Source organism: Chenopodium album, chromosome 3, assembly GCF_948465745.1.
Source record: "Chenopodium album chromosome 3, dcCheAlbu1.1, whole genome shotgun sequence".
NCBI lineage: Eukaryota > Viridiplantae > Streptophyta > Magnoliopsida > Caryophyllales > Amaranthaceae > Chenopodium > Chenopodium album.
In genome coordinates this window covers 14619715-14644923 of record NC_137836.1, presented here as the reverse complement: position 1 = coordinate 14644923, position 25209 = coordinate 14619715, and the positions used below count along the sequence as shown (strand labels likewise).

The window sequence follows — 25209 nt, the reverse complement described above, 5'->3', positions numbered from 1 at the left end:
GCGATAGATCAAGTCGAACATAATGGCGACCAATGTGTGCAATGGCAATCTCAATCCGAGGTCGATCATCAGTAGACGGGGCTCGCAATGGTAGAACTGTCATACACGGATACAACTCTCCTCGTGGGCCAACTCCATAAACCATAACTGCACAATTCCAAAAATTTGCAATTGGGTACAAATCATCAGGCAAGTCCATGTAATGGTTCGCGCCACAATGTCCACCGTTCCAGGTGATACGATCAATTGCTTGATCCAAGCCTCCGTGATACAAATGTATGTACTCTGGTCGATTGGCCTTAACCTCGTTCACAATTAAATACCGAGCTTGTATCCAATTGTCTTGCCCACCTAATAAATTAAACAACAAAATTTTAAGTAAAATCATTGGAATATAATGTGACAGATACTTTATGCAAAGGCTTACCTAAGAAAAATCATTGGAATATAATGTGACAGATACGTGATACGAACAAGTTGCTTCGCACCCGGACTAAGCTTGCTCATTTGTCGATTGCCTTCTTCATAGACAATTAGCTCATGGTTGTGTTTTCCATATGCATCGGGACCCAAGACAATCTGCCATCCTTCATCATCAGAAACTTTATAACCCTTGATCAAAAACTTGCAACCGCAATGTTGAGTTTTTGTCTTTGGTCGTTGAGCAACACTAAGATCTCTATTTTTCCCCCTATCTCTTGCACCACGATTGCATCTCAAATACAACCATCCGTTATGGTTGTAAGAAATCACAAGTTGAAATTTGAGTGTTAGTGCAATGTCTTTCGCCCATTGTGACAACTCTCGATACGTTGGGAATAATTGATCGGTCTGAAAATGTGGGTAATAATTTACTCCATCACCGCCAAAATCTTCAATTGGATCCTATAAGAAAGAAAAATATTAAGTTAATTAAAATTAAATTTAACTACAAATTAAATTAAATTCAATTGAAAACAAATATATATATATATATATATATATATATATATATATATATATATATATATATTTTTATTTTTTTTTGCAAATTTAAACTACTAATTTTTTTTATTAAGCCATAAATTTACTAATTAAATTAAGTGTATTTTGTTATTTTTAATAATTATCAAAAATTAATAAATATAAATTACATGGATTGCTTAAAAAAAAAATATATATATAAAGGATTCCGGTCGCATGCTATATGCGACTATACCACGGTGTAGTCGCATATAGCATGCGACTATACCGTGGTATAGTCGCATAAAGCATGCGACCGGGCACATCGGAAATTGAAAAAAACAGTCCGACATATACCTGACTCGACGGCGTCGACGGTTCATCGTCCCCGCCAAGTGCCTCCGATATGAACGCCGACCGTCGTCGACTCATTTTATATCTCGTGGGTGGTCAAGGTAAAGTCGTGGTGTATGATGGTCAAGGTGGAGTCGTGGTGGTGGACCAGTCAAGGTGAGTGATAGTATGGGTGGTGGAGCTAATGGTGAAGGTGGAGCAAAGGCAAAGTTAGTAATGGTTGGATTGTTATGTAATTTTTAAAATTATAAGGGGCGTGAAAGTCATTTAATACTATAACTTGAGTAATTTTATTGTGGCAAATAGCAATTCACATAGTAGCTAATAGAATCTTTAGCTACTTTTTGGACAGAACGCCTGCCATGTGAGACACACCAAGACGTCAATACCAATTCCAGAAACTAAATATATATTGCTCCCCTGGAACATTTCGGCTGCCTCTAGTGTATTGATAATCAACAACCAACAGCTTTTAAGAAGTTAGTTGTCACTAGGGCTTGATGTGGGAAGCTTGTATTCAGTAGTGACAAGAGAACTATTTTTGGGAAGACAACACTCCGAGCTATATTCAACCAAGAATTTGGGAGTTAGTAACAAACTACCCTGTTCATCACATGTGTATTGCTAGCTTTTTCATATTGTGCCTTGTAAACGATGGTGATCAGTTTGTACCCAGCAGGGGCAATATTGATCTTTAGTAGTTAATCATCAGAAGTAGAGTTCGGTTTAACTATTACTTGTATTTATATAGTTTTCATAAGCTAGCCAATTGAAGATGACAAAATTAAGTGTATCTAGAAAAGAAGGCGGGATAGAGCTATTTGATTGCAGGAACCATTAAATTATCATATTTAAAAGGATTTCCTTTCTGCAACATTTCTCAACTCGGAATAAGAAAAAACAATTCTACTCACTCAGATTGCCAAATTTAACACCAAAAGTAGCCTTATTCCCATTTTGAGATGACAGATTGTTCTGAGTAGCCAAATAATTTAAGTGTTAAACAGTACAATGGATCATCGCTCCTTCCCTTCTTGTTAACCGGTTTCTTTTTAGGGTCTCAAATTGTTTGTGTTCATAGGACAATTATGCCATATTAAAAATTTCTTCACAGATGCATATATCAAACATTGCAACAATTGAAACCTCAAAACTAAAAGAATCTTAATAAGTGCCTTACATGTGAAGGAGTAGCCCTATTTCGTTCGAACCGTCATCAAATGGGACATCTTCTGCTGCTTACCCATCATAAGAGCTTCATAGTGGATGGCCATTTCCTTGTAAGGAAAATCAAGGGCAGTTGAGAGCTTGAGACAGTAAATCTTCCAACTTGATGAGCTGAGTCTAAGACCTGTAGGAAAAGGAGACAACCCCATTCTTTATAAAATATATAGTAAACATTTCATAATCACACATGAATAGAGCTTAAGATATAATAATAGTTGAAGAATCCGATGCATGGTTCGAAAATGTGGTTTTAGTCGTGATATCGGTAACGATCGCATGTTGCGGTAACAGAAATGATGCGGTTGTCCCAGAACCGGTTGCGGGTGTTGTGATCAAATTTAATTTTGTAGTTTTGATATTTTTTTCATAATCTTACTCATAAATTTTGAAAATAATATATTTTAAAACATTTTTAATGGTCAATTATAATTATTATTAATTTCGATGAGAACAAATGACATCAGAAAAGACAGTTCTCAATGCAAAGAATGCAATTGAAATTGATCTTAAGCTTCTAAATTTTCATTAATTGCAATTCATTAAGGTCCAAAACACCAATGCATATGAATGCCAAAACAAAATAAAATTATGACACAACCCACAATAGAATCCAAAAATCATCATTATAATTTCACAACATTAATATTAGTCCATATTCTGAGATTAAATGCCACAAAAAACCAAATTACACGACACTATCCAATATAATCTTCCAAATCTATCATATTTTAAACTTTTAAAACCTCACTCAAAGGGACCTACTGAAGTTTAGTTTCTGTAAGAATTCACACACACTCAATCGGTCAATCACCATATTATTAAAAAGAAAGTCAATCTAAAGAACCTCAAGTTTCAAGCTCAAAATAAAAATAACACAATCAAATGATCAAACTCATTGTCCCACCAAGATGAATGCAACACAAAAGAACCTCAAGTTTCAACCTAAAGTTTCTCTGAATGACACAAAGGTTAAATCCATTTCACTTTAAAATGTGATGTGTCCAGCTTTTCACAGTATTTTCAGTGACTAAGATGCACACAACCTTACCCTATTCACTATCCATCCATATCTTTTATTTTGGATTAAAAGTTGGAAAAGGAACATAAACCACTGGTACAATAGCAAAAACAAGGCAGTCATCTTTTACAAATGCAGATGAACTATGCAAAACAGCACTATGGACTGAAAGGAAGCAGATGGAGAGGGCAATTCTCCAAATACCTGATCAATTATGAATATTACTAACCAATAACACTCAATAAAAACAAGACCTCAGAAGATTAATCGTCGTATTCAAGAACTTTGGACCTGACGTTTGTGACTTTATTGACTCAAGATTGTAAGCAATGAAATAGCCACCTTCAAATGAGTCAAATCAATATTGTAAGCAATGAAAGAGTTGAGCATGAATATGTTTACATTGGACCATATCACTTCTTAAATTACAGCCAAAGAATATAAAATAATGACAACAGATAATAATTACAATAATAAGCAAAATTTCATCAGCAAAAAATTGTTGGCTATAATAAGGTACTACTTAAAGGGTTTAATAAACACTCATACCAACCTTAGATATTCCAACATCATTTCCCCGTATCTTGTTAGCCTCAAACTCTCTTTGCTTCCCTTGCAAATGTTTTTTTTTTTACTTCCTTTGGAAATTGTTTGATTTCTTGCTCCTTACAACTTGCTAGAAATTACAGGTTGATTAACATAAATAATCCAAATAAAAAATTAACATCAATAATGATATTAAAAGGCTAAGATCAAACATTAAATCAAAGTTTATAAAAAAACATATGAAAGAAATAGGAGAGAAATTCAGATGATGAGATCTCAATTAGTAGTCGGTGACCATCCCATCTCAAGCCTAACTATTCGCCCACTCCTAAATCCCAACCCTACTCTAGTACTCTTCTCCACGACCCTAACCACTGCCCCACCCCTCTATCCATCCCCACCATCATTGCACCACTCCAGTCCCAATACCACCACTAGAATCGCCATCTCCCCTTCCCGACAACAGCTGCCAACCTGCCCCCCTACCAGGCCAAAACTCCCATACCCCACCAATTAGTCCCTATTCCACCCACCCTTCTACAACCCTGATTCCACCCATTCCCAACCACTGCAGCCAACCCTCACCACCAAAAACTCCCACACACCTCACCAATGAGCCAGAATACCCCACCTCACCCAACCACAACTCCCTTCTTCCTCATGAACAGCAGCCACCAGCAACCCTGGCGCCATGCTGCTGCTCCATCTCCTTGCACCAACAATAACAACCCCACATCACCAATTCCTCAATTGTAGTCTGGGCATTGTAGTCTTCCTCCACACATAATCCCACAATCACCAATAATATGATGCATTGTAGTCTGGGCATAGACATCCCTCCCAAATACATACAAACCAACATAAGATTAATATTATAAAACACTTTGATACATATACCCAAGCAACAACACCCTATGCTTTTGGAAAAAAATTCAGTCTTTGCTACATTAAGCAATTAATTCCTTCTTCAAAATGTGATTAAAAAAAGGATGATTAAGCTACCAATTATTCATCAACCCCAAATATTATTACCATTAGACATACCATGGGAAACTGGGGAGGAGGAGGATAGAAAATATAATTGAGAGGAAGATTGGCGTCATCTCAGGTCCAATTCTACACACTGAGAAATACTCGAAGATTGGCGTCATATTTGAACTTTGAGTTTTGGCACACTCTCGGTTAAGTATTGAATTGAGAAATGAGAATTTTGTGAAATGAGAATCAGATCTGTTTGAATGCTTGCTGCAATTTTCATGGAGGTTGAAGCTTTTTTATGAAATACCATTTTAATTACTTCAGGAAATTTAACAAATTCGGAAAATCAAAGCACACCTAGAAATCTTCTTCTCCTTCTACTAACATCCTTTTCAGCTTTATCTTTGATCTTATTCTGGGCAAACATAATTAATTTAACCTCCCTGAAAACTAATTAGAATTTTTTAATAGCAAATATTACACAAAGGTGACTCTTAATCCCGACCCTTTACGATAATCCCTAGATTGCGAAGTTCAAATTCGATGATATAATAAAGAAACAAAAGTCTAACCTGCTTCAATGGAGAATAAAGCTAAGAAGTAGCTTCAATGGAGAATCCAGAGTACATGTCTAAAGGGAGGAGAAAGAAAGGGGTGCAGCGTTATGTTGAAAAATCAAAATGAAAGGGAAATGTAGTCAAACAAATAAGTGGAGGTGAGGAAATTCGAGATAGGAAAAGGAAATTAAGTGCAGTAATTTTCTCCTTTGTTTTACAGCAGTCAACAAGGGCAACGGGATAAAAAAGAAACAAAGAATAAAGAAAAAAAAAAGTAAGGGTAAAAGAGTCACTGCACTGTAGAATTGAAACAGTCTCACATGTTGTGGGATTTAGAAGGGTAGAGAATCGTTATTGCCAATGCTCTTTAGTATGTATTTAAAAGACTACCTAACAACTTTCTAGCAATAGGGCAACATTTTACAATTCGACCATAATAACTAAATATTTACACACGCGCGTAGACTCCTCCAGTCGAAAAAAGGATATAAAAGTTGTTCCCATTTCGATCCTTTTTCATATATGGTTAGAAAATTCTTATAAATTATTTGTGCTTATTTAATTGATTTGTCTTTTATTACTTTTTTTTATAGAATTTTCTAACAAATTTTCCACTAATTTGATTTTTCCCATACTGATCGAATAAGGTATGTTGCTTGAGTTTTTAAAGTAGACAAAGTTTTATATGTGGCTGGCCGCACCGTACGGCAGCCACAATCTTTTTTTCTCTCTCTCTTTTCTCTCTCCTCTCTTCTATCTCCTCTTCTCGCCTCCATTTTCTCATCCTTGAAACACCGACTTCCTACTCCAACGATCATCGTCGAGTTCCTTCTCTAACCCAGATCGTCGTCGACTTCCTTGAAGCTCCAACCTAGCTCGTGGTCGTCGTGAAGATCCTCGTACTACGTCGTTGGAAAACAATTTAGAGGTTTTTAAGTCTTAATTCAGCCATGAAAACTCTAGATCTAGTGTTTTCATGGTCGAATTTTGCCTTTTTAGCCTACTTGAAGTCAAATTTGAAGCCATTGTTAATAATTAAGGTATTTGTTAGATTTAATTGTTTTTGTTTTTCCGATTTGGTAATGTTTTTGTTGGATTTGGGTTTGTTTGTGGTAGGGGGTACGGGAGGTGGTGGGTTGCTGGGCGTGGTGTGTGTTACTGGGCATGGTTGGTGTGGGTGGTTTTGGGATCGAAGTTGCTGGTGGTTAGGGCGGGTTTTGGGATCGGGGCTGGTGTGGGTTGGTGGGCGTGGTTGATGGTGGGGTTGCTGGTGGTTGGTTGTGTGGGTTGCTGGGCGTGGTTGGTGTGGGTTGCTGGTGGTATGGGTTGCTGGCGTGGTTGGTGGTTGTTGGTGGTTAGGGTGGTTTTTGGGATCGAAGTTAGTGGCAGCATGGTTGCTGCGCGTGGTTGCTTGTGGCGTTGGGGTTGGTGGCGTGGGGGTAGTCAGTACAAGAGGTGGTGGTGGTATGGTGGAGTTTAAGGCTTTGAGGTGGTGTAGGATTAGGGGTTACTTACTTTGTTAGGGGTTACTAGGTCCGGTCAGGGGTAACTTTAGAGGTTACTTGGGGGATTAATAGAGGGGTTACTTGAGAGGTTACTTTGGGGTTACTAGAGGGGTTACTCAAGTGGGGTTACTTGAGGGATTATTTTAGGGGTTACTAATAGGGCACCGTGCAACTAGCCGCACCAGAAACACACTGTTTAAAGAAAACATCATCTACGTAATTATTGACATGTGCTTGATAATAACCACTTTTTTTTCCAAGCTACAATGTGCTAATATCTTACCATTGGGCACTGGGGCACTTTATAACTACAAACTATATATAGTAGCCTAATAATTTGATATATTACTTGTAGCTTACCATTGAAGTTAGTCTTACCTAATTCATTATATTCAACTACAACCTCCATTCTAATATCTTCATTTTTATTCTATCTTTAAGGTTTTTTCACACGTTCATCTCAACATACGTTACTCCACTACTTCCATCATCCTAATATGGCTTATTTTGAATGTCCATTATTCTGACCCATATAACAATAACATTTGACAAACACTTTTCAGTTTTTACATTAATAATCATTTGAAAATTGGCTAGGTATTTTTTTTTTCTTTTTTTTTTTTCAAATTATATTACAATGGCTTACCTCAAATGCAATAATATCCAGAGGTGTCAAATCGGGTACCCAAATGGAGTTTGGGTTAGCCCACGATGGGTCGGGGTGTTTGGATCAAACTTAATTATATTCGAGTCAAAGGTGGGTCAAGGTATGATCAGGTACAAATCGAATTCGGGTCAAGTCAAAATAGGGTCGAGTCATATCAAGTTCAATTAAGCTCGGATTCAGATTTAATTGGGTTTATTTGGGTCAAAATGGATTTAATAGATTTTGAATCAGGTCATCTCAAATTCGGTTAGATCTCAGTTCAAATCAATCATGTAATTTTAAACTCATTATAGAACTATTTTCTATACAAGTATTGTATTATCTTTAAATCCCATCAACCCCATTTTTAATTGTTAGTAGAATTTCTCTCTTCTACTAACAATTAAACATAAACCCATTAACTACACTTTATTTTCAAAATCCCACGGTCTCCAGTATAATAAAAAAAATAGTTAACTAATAAACTCATAAGTTTTAATTTGGGTCAGGTAAGTAGGGTTGTGGGTAGTTCTGAATTGGGTAAAAAAAAAGGTCGGGTAAAATGAGATATTTTTCGGGTATAAATGGTTTTGGGCAGATTTCGTTTCGGGTTAAATCGAATCCAGGTGTTGAATTGTCGGGTTTTATTGGTTTCAGATAAATAATGAGTCGATACCAAGTTAGGTTTGGATTGTAAATTTCCGGGTAAAATTGATTTCAAGTTAACTTTATAGTGATTTCTGATTATCAATTTTTATTTTCAACCAATATTTAAACAATATCTTTCCCATGATTAATTCCTTGTAGACTTGTAATACTTCATGATTTCATATTAAAATGTCATAGAATGTATCATGTAACTTTCAACAATTTTTTTTTTTTTTTTTTTTTTGGAAAACATGTAACTTTCAACAATATATATATAAATATATATTTTATTTTTTTTTTTTTTTTTTTTGGAAAACGTGTAACTTTCAACTTGTAATACTTCATGATTTCATATTAAAATGTCATAGAATGTATCATGTAACTTTCAACATTTTTTTTTTTTTTTTTTTTTTGTAACTTTCAACTAAGAAGCCTACATTTAGTCAAAACTTATGATATTAGAATATTCGATTAAAGGCTAGTTGACACGGTGTAAAACTGTAAACTGAAGAATAGTCAGCAAGTGGTTAAGACCCAACACCAAAATAATTATAAAAATCAACATTATTATATGAAGGTGTGCAGAAATTATGTTTTTGTACCAATTTTTGTATTTTAATACTGAAATGGCAAGACAAGTATTCTTATTTAATCTATAAATATTGTATATAAATTCAAACATAAGACCATCTCAAATATTTATACACTAAATCATTAAAAATACAAAAATGAAGTACCCTTCAATGCTAATGTCTTCTCTAATCTTCTCCATCCTCATCTTTCTCCTTATCGGACCAACAATTGCTCAAGAAGTCGGTAATATATTCGCACTCCATTCTATTTTAATTTGAATACTTCGTATTTACATAAACTTTTTATATAGCATAATGTTTACTTTTTTTTTTTAAGATCCGTTTACCCGATGGTACCGAGTGGAAGGGCCGTCGCTCAACGGATAAAAGTTATACAAGTGTAAGTTTTTGTGCACTTATTTTGGAATTTTGATTGGCAGATGATGAGACAGAATTTGACTACATAAGAGGAAGTGAAAGAGGGCCAGAAAAATGGGGACATATAAAGGAAGAATGGGAGACTTGTAAAACGGGTAGAATGCAATCGCCAATTGATTTATTACATAGACGAGTTCAAGTATTGCCCAAATCTGAAGAAATTGTCAAAAATTATAGGACTGGTAATGCTACTGTAAAAAATAGAGGACATGATATTATGGTAATTTTCTAATTTTTTCTGTTTTTTACTGTTCTATTTTGGAGCAATTTTATTTTATTTTTAATACTCGCTTACCCTTTCAATCAGGAAAATCAGATTCTTTATGATTGCAACTTTTTTTTTTTTTTTTTTCGGGAATTGTATAACAATCTGTCAGAGTTAACAATGTTAGATTAGCTGCCAAAAAAAAAAAAAAAAAAAACAATGTTAGATTGTGGATTTGTAGTAGTAGAAAAGTATGTTTACTCTATAATGTCTACACTATATTTCGTTTTATACGTCTGGCTTAGGGATGGCAACGGGTCGGATTCGGATCGGGTGGAGCTTCACCTGCATCCATCCGCTACCTCCATCCACTCCACCCGATCCACCCACCACCCGCTAACCCCATCATCCACATCCGATCCACCCATCATCCGCGGGTGAAACGGGTGGATCGGATGATAAACGGGTGAAGATTAAACTTGTGTTATGAAATTAAACAAAAAAAAAAATTGATGCTAAGTAATTCCTACTGTGCCATCTAAATCGGCATTGCAAAAATTAAAAAAAAAATATAGCACTAGCAATTTAGCATTACAAGATCAATTACTAGTACCACCAACTATGAAATACATGAACTATTGATATGATTAAGTTAAATAAGTGATCTGTGATGCCATTTTCCCTTCAAAAATTCATGAAATTAATGAACTTAATCGCGTAAGAGGAGTCGCCGCCTCGCCCAAGAGGAGTGTGAGACGTTCTGGTGAGAAGTTGCCGGTAAAAATGGAATATTTGGTGGTGAGTAGAGAGTGTGAGGAACTAAAGAAGGAGAGAGACTGTTAGGAGGACTTGAGAGTTGAGAATGACTATGTGCGGCTAGCTGTATGTAGTATGTACATTAGATTAGGGTTTTTTTTAAAAGTTTTGTATTTTTTTTTATATATAAAAATAAATGGGTGGATGATAAGCGGGTGATGGATCGGGTGACGGATGACTTAAAGCTCCACCCGAATCCGATCCAATCCGTCACCCGTTTCATCCACCACCCGCCTTCCATCCATTTAAGTCGGGTTTTCATCCATTTAATTTAAGCGGGTGGAGCGGGTTAATGGATATCCATATAAAATTGCCATCCTTAGTCTGGCTAGTTGGCTACCAATTATAAAGGTGGGCACGGCCATAACATGTGGGCCCATGAGTTATGCCATTGTATTGTTTGCCTTGAACGGACCTAGGCATAGTCGTGTTATGTTAATTTTGCATAATTTGAGCCCAAGCATTGTTCGGCCTACTTTTAGTGTCGTGCTACCAAACTCTGAGAGTGATGGATAGATCGAATGGTTACAACTTTCTCCCGATTTCAGTGGATATTGGGATCGATTATCATTAACTTTCCCTTCCGGCTCTCTAAATAGGAAACTAGAAAAAAAAAATGATAGAAGGGTAGTCAATCGTTCTTGCATTTGGTTGATGCCAAATTTCGAAAATGATATCGTGCATGGTCCATGACCCACCAACGGATCTCTCGTGTTATGCCGGACATTTTCATGCCATGCAAACTCAACTTTTATTTCAGCTAGACCCATGTCTATCTATATCAATTATGTATAACAAGTAGAATACAAACGCCCATACTTATTTTACTCAATACAAACACCCAACTCCAAGCACATTACTGGTTTGGTCAAGCACTTTTCGGTCCAAAGCCTTGCATGGCCCGAGCATGCGGGCTATTTTTTCTTGCTTTGGCCCACCCTTTGATCACCTCTACTTTAACTACTCCATATTTGAATAAATAAAATTTCAATCCTTGTCTAGCTAGTTGCTAATATAATATGAAGTATGAAGTTTCTTATTCCATTTTTTATCTTATCAAATTTTTGAATTTTTATAACAAAAAAAAAAAAAAAAAAAAAACTTTTATTGTCAGATTGAGTGGGAAAATGGACACAGTTCAATACAGATGAATGGCACTACTTATATCCTTAGGCAATGCCATTGGCACTCCCCATCAGAGCACACTATAAATGGCATAAGGTATCACTACTTATACTATATTTTTTCTTGTACATATTTTTTCTTGTTGATTAATAAAAAGCTTTTTTTCTCACAAAAGTAAATGTTAATAATCTAATGAATTTTGTTGGAACAACCTAGGTTTGCTGCAGAATTGCACTTGGTACATCAAAGCTTAGATAACAAGATTGCTGTTATTGGACTTCTTTACAAGCTTGGCAAACCTAATCTATTCCTTACAAAGGTATGGAATTGAATTCAAATATTTGTACTCCATCCGTTCAAAATTAATTTTTGTCAATGGAGCAAGCTAAGTAAATGAGGCCCTGTTCTCTTCACCTTAAAAAAATAATATTAAGTAAAAATAATTTTAGTTCAGTAAAAATAATTTCAGTTCAGTAAAATTAATTTCAGTTCAGTAATAATAATTTCAGTTCAGTAAAATTCAGTTTTTTTAAAGAAGAATTATAATAGAAAATCAGTAAAAATAATTTAAGTTCAGTAAAAATAAGTTCAGTTCAGTAAAAATAATTTCAGTTCAGCAAAATTAAGATGAATCAAACAGGGCCTAATACAAAAATTAATACAAACTCTTATATTATCTTGGTTGATATGCAATATTTCATCTGCTTTTTACTAGCAATATTTTGACTTTAATAGTATACTTTGACTATTTGTTGCTTTAATTAATGTAGAAAAACAACATTTGAAATCTTATAGGACTCACCTCAGTAAGTAAATATGTTAATAAATAATTAATCAATTTTTATTTCTCGATGCTTAATATATAATTTGAAAACATTAAGAAGAAAGTAAAAATGTACAACAGCACAAGTCATAAAAAGGGAAAATATTTCTTATTATGCCACGAAAATTATTCAAGGGTAGATTTGTGAGATTTCATCATTTCCTTAACCAAAGGGTTAGATTTGTACATAGTAGCGTGACAAATAATTCGGGATACATGCCTTCCCTAAGTTTACTTGGGATAAGCCCTATATTTTTGTATCTTAGTCATAACTAGGTTAAATTCCCGTGCAATGCGAGATTGTTAAATATTTTTAACAATGATATTACAAAATATAAACTATATAAAAGATAATTAGAAATATTTTATTTGGTTGTATATGGAATATGATTATTGTCAAACTGGAAAGTAAATATCATAAGGTATAAATAGTGTAGTTAAAGATTTTGAGGAAAAAAAAACGAAAATGGCTAGAAATTTTTTCACAAATGTCATAGAAAGATCTGCTTTTAGTATATGTTAATAGATAGATAAACTAAGGGTTATTCTTGGTTCATCTAATCTTATGTGATTTGAATTGAGTTGTTGATTTGACTAAACTTTGACATTATTTGTCCGTTTCAATTTGAATATATTTAGCTTCTTAGAGGAACTCCAATGACAAGCTAATTTGACAATTAGCTTACCATGCCATATAATCTTTTAAGCTAATTATCATCTTAGCTACTTTTTACTCCAATGGCTAGCTATTAGCTTAGTTGTAGTCGATGGACAGAAAATACATGGAAAGAGCTTAATTAGTGCAATGGACATTTTATTTTGGCAAGTTTAATTACCTTTTCTAGCTCCAATGGTCAAGCTAGTAACTAAGGAATTATTGAAATTGCAAGCAAATCCCTAGCTACAACCATTGCTCTTGTCAAATATGTAAATTTAATTAATTTTTAAGCACATATTTTATAAAAATTTAGCAACAAGGTCTAATATGATATGACCAATTCTGCAATTAGCAAATACTAGTATTTGCAATAAGTTTTTTTGCAATAAGTTAATAGAACACAGCCTAAATCAATCATTGGTTAAAGTTATACTTTGTTTTTAATTTTTTACAATAAAAAGCAATTGCTTAACATTTTGCAATATTTTTTTACAGCTCATGAAAAAATTAGAATTAGTACCTCATGCTCTAGACAAGACAAACGCCGGTGAAATTAATCCTGGAGAAATAAAGTTTAGAGGAAATAAGTACTACAGATATATGGGCTCATTAACCACTCCTCCTTGTACTGAAGGTGTCATTTGGACTGTCGATAAACGGGTATATATGTAAACTTTATCATAAACTATGCACGTTTTTCTCTAATGATTGAAAGATTCATAATTTATATGCATGTTTTATAAAATAATTTTCTTTTCAATAGGTTGCTACAATTTCGGAACATCAAGTAGCAATGATGCGAGAAGTTGTTCATGACGTAAGTTAAGAGTACAAGTATATATTTTGTGGATGTCGTATGACTCGTATCTATTAACATGATGCTTTATTAATGAATTGATCTTTCTCGTTCACAAAGTTCCTAGTTAGAGAACAACTAACTACTTGCACGTAAATGGATGTTAATTTTATTTTCCATTGTTTTGGGTAGGATGCGGAGAAAAATGCAAGACCAGTGCATCCAAAGAATGGAAGGAAGATTCGACTTTATACTACGACTATCAAGAGTCGTAACGGAGAAAATTAGGAGTATTTTTTGGTATGATATTATGTCACATTTGGGGTGTACATCTATTGCGAGTATTAAAATTACAAATTGTGTGAGTTTTTAACTCAGCAGGGCTTTCTCTTCAACTTTAAATGAAAATAAAATAGTGCATTTTGAATGTGTGATTATGGTAACAGAATATCAAATTGGTTTGACTACACACAAAAAAAATTGTATCCAGACATATTGAATATAGTTGTGCCCGCTTTTAAAACTTTTTTAGCTTTGTAAAACTTGAGAGAAGGTACTAATAATTGTAAAACTTGAGAGAAGGTACTAATAACTACTTTATTTGTTTCCTTTTTGTTTGAACATTTGAAAATTTGCATTATTTACATATTTCCATTTAACTGTTTTTGCTAATTATATGTTAGGTAAAACCGTAAAATGTATCATGTGAGATCTTGTTATATTTGTTTCAATTTATATTACTATGGGATAACATTTTTATATTTGTACTAATTAATGATATCCTTTAAGGATCGGATCACATATTTTTCTTACTTTATTTATTAATAATAAGGTTGTGAAGGGTTGAAGCTATGCATGCATGCCAAGTGTAAATTTTAAAACATTGCAATGAACTAGTCAATGACATAATACTAAAAGCGAATTTGACATGACACTTGTCATGTTCTGAATAAAAAAATTGCAAATTTTAGATGTTAATTAACACCACACAAAAACCCAAAATTGATTTTTAACACCCCCATAAAAAAAAATATAATTTTAACACCAAACAAAATTCCAAAAAATGGATTTTAGAACGATTTCCCTAGATATTGTTGAAATCAAAATTAATTCCTACTTTGCATTGTTTTAAAAAACTTATTCCCTAAATAGTGTCCACGTAGGATCAGACATTAGCTTTGTTTTTTTTTTTTGTTAGGTGTAGAACCGCAAATCCTGTAGTACGAGTACACACTACACAGTACAAATCTGTACAATGATGATAAAAATTCAAATTAGGCCCAACAATAAAAGAACACATTTTCTCTTACCACGTTCTTCTCTATCTTCCCATTTTCTCTCTCCTGTACTTTCATTCTTGTTTTCTTAATTGTAAACCTCAAATCTTGTTTGATCTGATCTTCTCTGTTCTTCCTTTCTCTAAATTCAGCTTTTAATTGTAATTTTTTTTCTTTTGATTTTCTGGGTAATATTATACAATTATGAATTTAGGGGAATATCTCAGCATTCAACCTCAAGAACTCCAATTCCATGTATTTTTTTTTCTTCCTGTTTTTCTTTGTAATTTTTTGCAGTTGGGGCTGTTAATAAAAACTTGCACGGTTAAATGGTGAGATTATATCAGATTATCAATGGGATGGTTAAAAAAAACTTGCAAAAAGAAACGCCAATAGAAAATTAGCAATAATCATATATAGGGATAGCAATCTAGTCCGGATCCGACCCTACTCCGCCCCGATCCGAGGTAAAATATCCGCTTCGAGTCCGAGAAAAAAGCAATCCGAGTTCGACTCCGTTAAAATAATCCGACTCCGAGTCGGAGGAGGGTCGGAGTCGGATCCTATAAAAAATCCGAGAAAAAAATCCGACTCCGACAAATATTCGACTTTAACGAATTATACGACTCTGACTCCAATAGATAGTGGATTTTTGCGTGGGTCATGGTGGCATTGGGTGTGGGTTGTAAAGGCCCAAATAGCCCAACATCTCAAAGTATATTGAATAATGAAAAAAAACTCGGAGTCGGGTCGGATCGGAGTCGAAGTCGGAGGTCGGATATTGAAGTCGGAGTCGGATGTCGGATTTAACCTCCGACTTCCTGTCGGGTCGGAGTCGGATTTAGCATAATCCGCTTCGAGTACGACCCGTTGCCATCCATATTCATATACAACCGCTACCAACAATTGCGGTTGTACATGTAAAACCGCTATCCTTCCTTGCGCTTCTACACATAACCAAAAAACAAAGCTAATATTCGATCCTACGTGGACACCATTCAAGGAATAAGTTTTTAAAACAGTGCAAAGTAGGAATTAATTTTGATTTCAGCAATACCTAAGGAAAACGTTCTAGATTTTACCATCACTTAACTGATTCCATTTAGGAATCCGTTAACTAAGGCCATAAAGCCACGTGACACCATTTTACTTTCCTTTTTTTATTTTAATTTCAAATCTTCATGATAAATACTTCCTCTGTTTCTATTTAGTTGATGCGTTTGATTCAGGCACATATATTAAGGAGAGGAGAGAGAGTGAGAGAGAATAAAAAAGCAAGTGGGGTAGCTTGTAAATGCAAGGTAAAAAATTTACCCCAAAAGGAAACGTGTCAACTAAAAAAAAACTTCCTAAAAAGGAATACGTGTCAACTAAAAAGAAACGGAGGTAATATTTATATATCCTATATTAATTAAGTTTCAATTTAACAAATCTTTCATATATATTATAATAGGTATTTTTTTTGTATAATAAGCAAACATATACTACGTATAAGGAAATTTTGACATTTGCTACCAGGGAAAACACTTGTCTTCACATATACTACCGGTTAATATATATATTACTTTGCTACCACCTAAATTAGAGTTTGTTAAAATTCACTACCTGATGTCTTACACCGTTACTATTTCCGTTAGTGGCGCCCAACCACTGTCCAGCCACCTCACTGCCATCTTCAGCCACTACTCCTTCCCCACCCTCGGCCAGCGTCCCTGACACCCTTAGTCGTGTCGACTAACCCACCTCATCCCACTATGCCACCCATATTCTCTCCCTTGCCCCAAACCGACACCCAATCAGCTGCGCCTGATAAATCGGATATTTGGCTTATTCTTGAAAACTTAACAGGTTGTCCATTATTCAAACCCAACCTCTAGTGGTGGAGCATTATAAACAGGCTTAACAAACGACACCTCCGCAACAGCCGGCCGCTGCTGTTGCTGCTGCCTCGGCGGCCTGCCTCGAGGCCTTTTACTAGTTGAAGGCCCATTACCAACTCCTACCGCAGGATCTGGAGATGGGCCGACAGAACCCAAACTAGGCTGGCCTAAGGCTTAGCCTTTGGCGAACGACCCAGTTTCGTTTTCGGAGCAATCGAATCTTGTGATTGACAATTTAATTGCGAAGGCAAAGCATATCTAAGAGGAACAACAGTAGCACCAAAAGAAGCCACAAATTGCTAGTGGTTTAGGGTTAGGGGTGTCGGTTTTTTGGTGGGGGAAGGAGAGCAGGGATGACAGTGGGTCGGACTAAATGGGAGACCCGCCCTACCCCCGCCCAAGTGGGGCGGGGATGGAGGGAGGTTTGGCGAGTGATGGGGCGAGGGTTGGTATAAAATTTGTACCTGCCATGGGTGATGGGGCGGGTATGGATTTTAGAGTAAACCCGCTCCATATCCGCCCCGCCCCATACCCACCTTATACCCACACCATATTTCTTTTATAAGAGTTTATAATTTATGAAACTTGATACCCCTTAAGACCCAATAAGCTTGAATAGTAAAAGTCCCAATTTTTTTAACCTAATTTGATATAATTGTCATTAATGTGATACAATAGAGTGTCATGGAATTGGGTGTGGGACGATGTTGGAGCGGGTATGAGGTGGGTATGAATATCCAAGTGGGTGATGGGGCGAGGATGAATCCTATCTTGTACCCGGTGGGGCGTGTATGGATGTGGATATTGTACCCGCCACGGGTGGTGGGGCGGGGATGAGTATAAGATTTTTAAGCAGGTATGAGTATGGAGGTACCATCATCCGCATCCGACCCGCCCCATTGCCATCCCTAAAGGGGAAGAGTCCGATTTTGATAGGGTCACCGGCGTAAGCCACATCTTTGGCTTTCTGCCGCCGGCAAGGGCATGGGGGAGGGTAGCTGATGGGAGGGGTTGGCTTTTAAGGGTGGATGGTTTTTTTTTTTTTTTTTGAATAAACTTAACGGAATCTGTTAATCCTAACAGATTCCGTTAAGTGGTAGTGATTTTTAACAAACTCTGATTTAGGTATGGTGGCAAAGTAAAAAAAATTAACCGGTAGTAAATGTGAAAGCAGGTGTTTTCCCTGGTAGCAAATGTCAAAATTTCCTATGTAGAAGGTAATATATAAGAATAGTGTACTACTCCCGTATTCTGGATCATTCACATCGTATTTTTTTCTTTTAAATTTTTTTTCACTTCAACCAGGATTGACACGTTAGCTTTTATTACACATTTGTTGATTTATTTATAATAATAACACTACTATTCAATAACTATAAATATAAAATAAAAATAAAGAAACTTAATTATTAATTGTCAGATTAGTAAGTCAATTAAATTTGTATAAAATATTTTTTCCCGGTCAAATAAAGTATGCTATAAAATATTTTGCCGGTTATGCCAACAAAATAGGGACATATAAGTACATTGTACATGTTATAAATATATAACATAAAATCTCATTCTTATATAAAACCCTATCATCATTAAATTTGCTTTTTTTAAAAAAAAAAATATTTAATGATCAACAAATTTTGATATCAATATAATATAAAATCTAAATTAGTTTTCTTTGAAAAGAAATTAAAGTATTTGTTTCAATTAAAAATATTGGTTTTTCAAAAAAAATATTATTTTTAAATTGACATTGTAATTCATAATTAGGTTAATTAAGTAAAAAATAGTGTGCATTGCATTATTTTCAAAAAAAATATTATTTTTTAAACTAGTATATATAAAAAATGAAGAAGTAAATAATTAGGAAGATTATATTGCATAATATAAGATTAATTCATGAAAGTATATATAAATCAATTGGAAAATTAAACTATTAAAAGACATTATTCTATTATATACTTTGTCCATTTTTTTTATTCTTGCAACAGCTTGACTTTTACACTATTCATATTTTTTTTTTACTATGACTAGCTTTGATGATCTATAGCTACGCAAATATAGTGATGTGGGATTTTATTAGATTCGTATGACTTATATTATTTTAATATTATATACTTATAATTTAATTTTAATTAAAAATATTAACAATTTAAAAAATAAATTGATAAAACGCAACACTATATTAATCGATCAAGAAGTAACTGATAAAGAAGGGAGGGGGAGTAGAAACGTTGATGTCCAAACTATGAATCACCAACGTTGATGTCCTAGTCGAAAGTGTAGTATGACTTTGGAGTGTAAGATAGGAGTATTTGACCCGAAGTTGTTCTATATGACTATATTATATCTTTTTGTTGACTCGAATGAACAATACAAGAGGGGGATGAATTGTATTGTAGAGGAACTAGGATAATTTTTGCGGAATTTATAAAGGAACTCAAACAAAAACTAAAAGTGCAAAGAGATATTTTACGTGGAAAATTCTTGGCACTAATCAAGAAGAAAAACCACGACCACAAGGGATTTTAAACTCAACTCTTAATAATAATAGGGCAAACAACCTATTACAAATTAAGACTCTAAACTCAAGTTCCTCAACAAACTTAAGCTCCCTTCAACTGATCCCTCAATCAGTCGATCTCTCTAACTCTCTCTTTCTCCTTGCTTCACTCAAAGCAATAAAACACTCTTAGAGTTTCCAGAAACTCTATCTCAATACAACTCAAGATTAAACTCTAAATTGCTAAGTACAAAGACACTCAAGGACTCAAGTGGATTATGACTCTTTTTAAAGCTAAAAGACTGTAATGCTCAAGTATATTTTTCTCAATAGAAAACCGAAGCTATATATTTATAGGAAAATTAGGAAGTTGAAATAATCGTTGCCTCAATCACCACTCAACCACAACTCCCTTAAAACTAGGAAGTGTAAGGAGTGGGATCTTGGGCAGTAAGTAACACTAGTGGAAAAAACCTCATCCGTAACGGGCAAAAAGGGGCCATCCGTAACGGGCAGCGTCCGTTACGTATGCGGCCGTTACGGATGGCCATTGTTATTCGTAACGGGCACTGTCCGTTACGAATAACCCCTTATTCGTAACTAACATTTAAAATGTCCGTTACGAATAACTCATTATTGTTAGTTACGAATAAGGGGTTATTCGTAACGGACATTTTAAATGTTAGTTACGAATAAGGGGTTATTCGTAACGGACATCTGAAATGTCAGTTACGAATAAAATTTTTTTGTATTAAAATAAGTCCTTATTCGTAACGGGCACCTAAAACGCCCGTTACGAATAAGTGATTATTCGTAACTGACAACTTAAATGTCCGTTACGAATAGAGTTTTATTGTATATAATTTAACACTTATTTGTAACGGACAACAAAAGTGCCCGTTACGAATAACTAGTTATTTGTAACTGACAATTTTGCTACCGTTACAAATAATTATTAAATTAAATTTTCATTTTATTTAATTTCGACAGCATGTATTTATATATAATTAATATTTATTAATAAAAACCTGTTATAATATACTTGTTCCTGTAAATAAGCAATTATACCGAACAATCTTTCGTTAAAATTAATACGACGTAATATAAAAACTGAAGTAGTAACACATTACAAATAAAAACTTGTATAAATTTATCCAACATATACAACAACACTAAAAATATTACGTTGTTCTACCTAAGCTAATAGTTATGCATTCAATAAATATTTACTTCTAAAGTATTGCGCCCATTGTTCTCGAACCACATTCAACTCGTCAACATCATACGGGGCGGTCCTTGGACAAAAATCCTATTGAAAAAAAAAACATATGAAAGAGGTTACAAAATAAAAACAATCCATAATAAAAACAATCATTAGAATAAATGTGATGAACCAAATTATAGAAATAAAACTCATAATATAGAAACAAAACACATAACATCCTTAATTAACTTATATTTTGGTTTCTTTGAATTGAAATCACTGAAAAGTGACCATTTACTCACTTTTGGGAGCGTATAGAGCCAAAAAAGGCTTTAAAATTGCATAAGGGACTTCTATTTTTCCCATCTTTCATGTATTGGTTCAAATTAACACATTAAACACGCAAATCCTTAATTAACTTATATTTTTGTTTCTATGAATTGAAATCAATGAAAAGTGACCATTTACTCACTTTTGAGAGCGTATAGAGCCAAAAAAGGCTTCAAAATTGCCTAAGGGACTTCTATCTTTCCCATCTTTCATGTATTGGTTCAAATTAACACAGTATAACACATAACATCCTTAATTAACTTATATTTTGGTTTCTTTGAATTGAAATCACTGAAAAGTGACCATTTACTCACTTTTGGAAGCGTATATATAGAGCCAAAAAGGCTTTAAAATTGCCTAAGGGACTTCTATCTTTCCCATCTTTCATGTATTGGTTCAAATTAACACAATAAAACACATAACATCCTTAATTAACTTATGATTTGGTTTCTATGAATTGAAATCAATGAAAAGTGACCATTTACTCACTTTTGGGAGCGTATAGAGCCAAAAAGACTTTAAAATTGCCCAAGGGACTTCTATCTTTCCCATCTTTCATGTATTGGTTCAAATTAACACAATATAACACATAACATCCTTAATTAACTTCTATTTTGGTTTCTATGAATTGAAATCAATGAAAAGTGACCATTTACTCACTTTTGGGAGCGTATAGAGCCGAAAAGGCTTTAAAATAGCCTAAGGGACTTCTATCTTTCCCATCTTTCATGTATTGGTTCAAATTAACACAATAAAACACATAACATCCTTAATTAACTTATATTTTGGTTTCTATGAATTGAAATCAATGAAAAGTGACATTTACTCACTTTTGAGTGCGTATAGAGCAAAAAAGGCTTCAAAATTGCCTAAGGGGCAAAAAGGTGCCCGTTACGAAATAAGTATTTATTTGTAACGGACACCTTACTTTCCCAATCAACAGAACTTCATAAAAGCAAGACTAAATTATAACCAACTTCAATCTCATATTAACATTGATGAGTCTGTCAATCTTTGACAATTTGTAAATTATAACTAACGTAATCTAATTGCTTAAATATAATTAACATGTGTCCAAATACCACTTTCAAAGATGAATAACATGAGTATATGTAAATGTATAGTTTATATCAACATAGTGTTCAAATGATCAAGCATTCATTCATTTTACCCACTAGATACATACCAAATCAGCAGTGGGAAAATTAAATATAAAGGGGAAAAAAATAGGTGTTAAAAACTCCTAAATACAGCCTTAATTAACATATATTTCTGAACAAGAAGTTGAACCACTCAGTTCACCAAAAATCCTCTTCATCAAGAAAAAGGGTAACACGCATGCAAGGCATCAAGGGAATTGACTTTGGTAACACTTTCCCTATCTTAAGCTTTCTACTGATGTGATAAGTAGAAGCAAGAGGTAGATGGTGCATATAAACCATTATGTAGGTCAAATTTAGCAAAGCCCATTAAACAACTCAGGAAATGAGCAATAAACAGAAAAGGCCTGAAATGAACTGATCAGAACTGAAATTTCAGAACTAATCGAAACTGATCAGAACTGAAATTTCAGAACTGATCAGAACTAATCAGTACTTATCAAAACTGATCGAAACTGAAATTTCAGAACTGATCAGTACTAAAATTTCAGAACTGATCAGAACTGAAATTTCAAAACTGATCAGAACTAAAATTTCAGAACTAATCAGAATTGATCGGAACTGATCGGAACTGATCAGAAAAGGCCTCAAATTTAACAAAGCCCATTAAACAACGCACGAAATGAGCAATAAACAGAAAAGGCCTGATTAGAATTGATCAGCTCAAAAGTAATGAAAATAAAATATGCTTGGTTACTTAAAACAACACTTTCAATAGCATTGGCTATTTGCTGGGTTTCGACATTCTTCGGGTCTATAGCCCACGATCCATCTGCATGACGAGTTTGACGGGCCAAAATCCAAAAAAGAAACCGGTTTTTAAGCTTTTTCAGAGATTCTTTCAGAGATTCTTCTATTCCAAAAGAATCCACTTTAACACCTTTTTGCTCCACACCTACAAGATAAGCTTTTTCAGCAAGAACCTGACATTACAATATTAAGTATAATTAGTAAAGCTCGAATTCAAATTGCAAAATACCGAGAAGTTGGTGGTGGTAGTGGGGCCCCAGTACTTAGGAGCTGCCAAGTCGTATGACCTAGCTGCCTTTTCTTCTTTATCATACCCACTTGCATAAATTTTCTATAAGTTTGCCTATCTTATTAACATGCTCTGCCAGTTTTCACAACTTCATCCAATAATCTGGAATGAAGTAGTCAATGATAACACACTAATATAATAACTCACCTTAATAGACTGCAACATATGGAAAGCCGATCATCAAAAGTTCAGCGAACCATGTCAAAAAAAGGAAAACGGAATGTTAACATAGTTATTGGCCATTTTCTGTAAGATCATACTCACCAGTGTAGTTGATAACTTGATACAACTCCACAGATGAGAGTTCTAGGCGACTGAGAGAATCCTTTAAGGCTTTGACAAAACTTTCGCGTCCTAATCTCCATGGTAATGCAGCAAACTTAGTTGCAACTGCTACATCCATCTTTGGATCCTTCTCTTTTCGCTCCTTAATAAATCTATCAAAGAACTTATTTTCATGAAATATCAAGATAGCAAACCAGAATCAACCGCTATACATTTCAGACTTCAGAGTTCAGATGAGCTAAATGCAAACACAGTAAAATCATCAACTTATCTCAACTGTAATGACATTAAAGCTATAACATATTACAAATCCACTATTATCAAATCAAGTATGGGACAATGAAGAGTTGATTATAATAAAACAGCCAAATATACTAAAAAAAAAGTTGAAGCATATAATTATGCTAAAATCAACACCATGCATGTTAACCAAATAATGTTGTAAGGTATATGAATCACTTATGAGTGCTCGAAACAAGATATGTTAATTGACAATTAGAACGCATTGTCAAAAAGTCACAAACAAAATCTTGAAACCAGAATGAACATGTAATAATAATGCCTTAATCATGTTAAAGTTTACATTGAAGCCATTGTAATATTGTGGTTTTCGGGGATTAGATGAGTCACCCGGAACCCAGCTCGATTTTTAAGAAATAACCCATTCCATTACTCAAACCCTTAATTTCACAAGCTGCAAAACAACAACTCAAATCTACTCAATTTCATTTTTCCACAAAATCCAACATAACACTTTTGACATTTTAATCTGTCATATTCAACCAAAAACAAAGAATATATGATATTAACTATAACGCCCTGTATCGTCACACTGCTTGTTGTTTAATCAAATTAAATCAACCAATTGAACACCAAATTAATCAATTCAACATTGAAACAATCAATAAAAACAACGAACAAATCAAATGAACATCAAATTACGAATTTAAAAAACAAGGATTCGATGAATTTTAGGCTTACATGTTGAATTTATACAGGCAAAGGAAGAGTATAACACAAATTAAACGAATTCAAATACTGAATTCAATTTCTTAACTGCAATTAAAGAAGATAAATTGCATTGAACTGAAACAAATTGGATTTAAAATTTAAATTAAGAAGGTGAGGAGAGAGAATACCTGGGTTCACAACTTTAAGTTACGTATGCTTCAACTGGAGAATTGTCGTTGCTGATGTAGGGTTTCAGAGAAAAACAAGTATGTATTCGACAACCCTAAGAATTGAAGGGGAACAAGAAGAAGTAAAGCGGGTTTATAAATAAATAGAAAGAGAAAACGGAGCTTGAGCTGATAACTGAGTTGCTTCAATGGAGTTGCGGGAGTGAGGACGGAGGACGACGGCTGAGCTGCTTCAACATTGGAGAGAGAAAGGGGAAATAATATTTTGAGAGTGAGAAAGGGCAAATTAAAAGTTAGGGTTTACTTTGAAACCTATTCGTAACGGGCAAGACTTGTTGGTTACGTCTAGTTGGTTATTCGTAACGGGCAAGATTTGTTGGTTACGACTAGTTGGTTATTCGTAACGGGCAAGACTTGTTGGTTACGACTAGTTGGTTATTCATAACGGGCAAAACTTTTTGGTTACGACTAGTTGGTTATTCGCAACGGACATTGAATTTGCCCGTTACAAATAATGTAATTGTAACGGGAAATCATATGCCCG

At 34.3% G+C, this 25209-nt stretch overlaps 2 protein-coding genes and 1 long non-coding RNA gene across 6 annotated transcripts; 1 reads left to right on the top strand and 2 right to left on the bottom strand.

Moving 5' to 3' along the window:
* Positions 1-1618: 1618 nt before the first annotated feature.
* Positions 1619-4168, bottom strand: LOC145611908 (uncharacterized). 2 transcript variants are annotated; one of them, XR_014106487.1, is made up of 3 exons: positions 4095-4168; positions 2477-2647; positions 1619-1858 (listed from the first exon to the last, which is right to left on the bottom strand). It is a non-coding gene; the product is annotated as an uncharacterized LOC145611908 (long non-coding RNA). The 2 variants fall into 2 exon arrangements; XR_014106486.1 differs by lacking the exon at positions 1619-1858 and having other exon boundaries at positions 2383-2647.
* Positions 4169-9018: 4850 nt separating this feature from the next.
* Positions 9019-14379, top strand: LOC145611897 (alpha carbonic anhydrase 7-like). Its single transcript, XM_081667283.1, has 7 exons — positions 9019-9237; positions 9434-9651; positions 11567-11673; positions 11794-11896; positions 13554-13718; positions 13822-13875; positions 14047-14379. Exons 1-7 carry the CDS (start codon positions 9150-9152, stop codon positions 14140-14142), a joined length of 831 nt encoding a protein of 276 aa, XP_081523409.1. The 5' UTR covers positions 9019-9149; the 3' UTR covers positions 14143-14379.
* Positions 14380-21909: 7530 nt separating this feature from the next.
* LOC145611879 (uncharacterized) lies at positions 21910-24933 on the bottom strand. Of its 3 annotated transcripts, none has more exons than XR_014106482.1 (3): positions 24666-24933; positions 23506-23678; positions 21910-23125 (listed from the first exon to the last, which is right to left on the bottom strand). XR_014106482.1 is itself a non-coding variant. In XM_081667269.1 (3 exons), the coding sequence occupies exons 2-3, from the start codon at positions 23642-23644 to the stop codon at positions 22796-22798; spliced, it is 441 nt and encodes a 146-aa protein (XP_081523395.1). In that variant the 5' UTR covers positions 23645-23689; positions 24666-24933; the 3' UTR covers positions 21910-22795. The 3 variants fall into 3 exon arrangements, 2 of the variants coding, with proteins under 2 accessions (XP_081523395.1, XP_081523388.1); XM_081667269.1 differs by having other exon boundaries at positions 21910-23097; positions 23506-23689; XM_081667262.1 differs by having other exon boundaries at positions 21910-23097.
* Between the last annotated feature and the right edge of the window lie 276 nt (positions 24934-25209).

Coding starts and splice junctions, on each gene's coding strand:
- LOC145611897 (XM_081667283.1), top strand. CDS start 9,150: ATGAAGTACCCTTCAATGCTAATGTCTTCTCTAATCTTCTCCATCCTC. Junction 11,674..11,793: donor CACACTATAAATGGCATAAG/GTATCACTACTT, acceptor GGAACAACCTAG/GTTTGCTGCAGAATTGCACT. Junction 13,876..14,046: donor TGCGAGAAGTTGTTCATGAC/GTAAGTTAAGAG, acceptor TGTTTTGGGTAG/GATGCGGAGAAAAATGCAAG.
- LOC145611879 (XM_081667269.1), bottom strand. CDS start 23,644: ATGGATGTAGCAGTTGCAACTAAGTTTGCTGCATTACCATGGAGATTA. Junction 23,098..23,505: donor TCAAGTTATCAACTACACTG/GTGAGTATGATC, acceptor CTTATCTTGTAG/GTGTGGAGCAAAAAGGTGTT.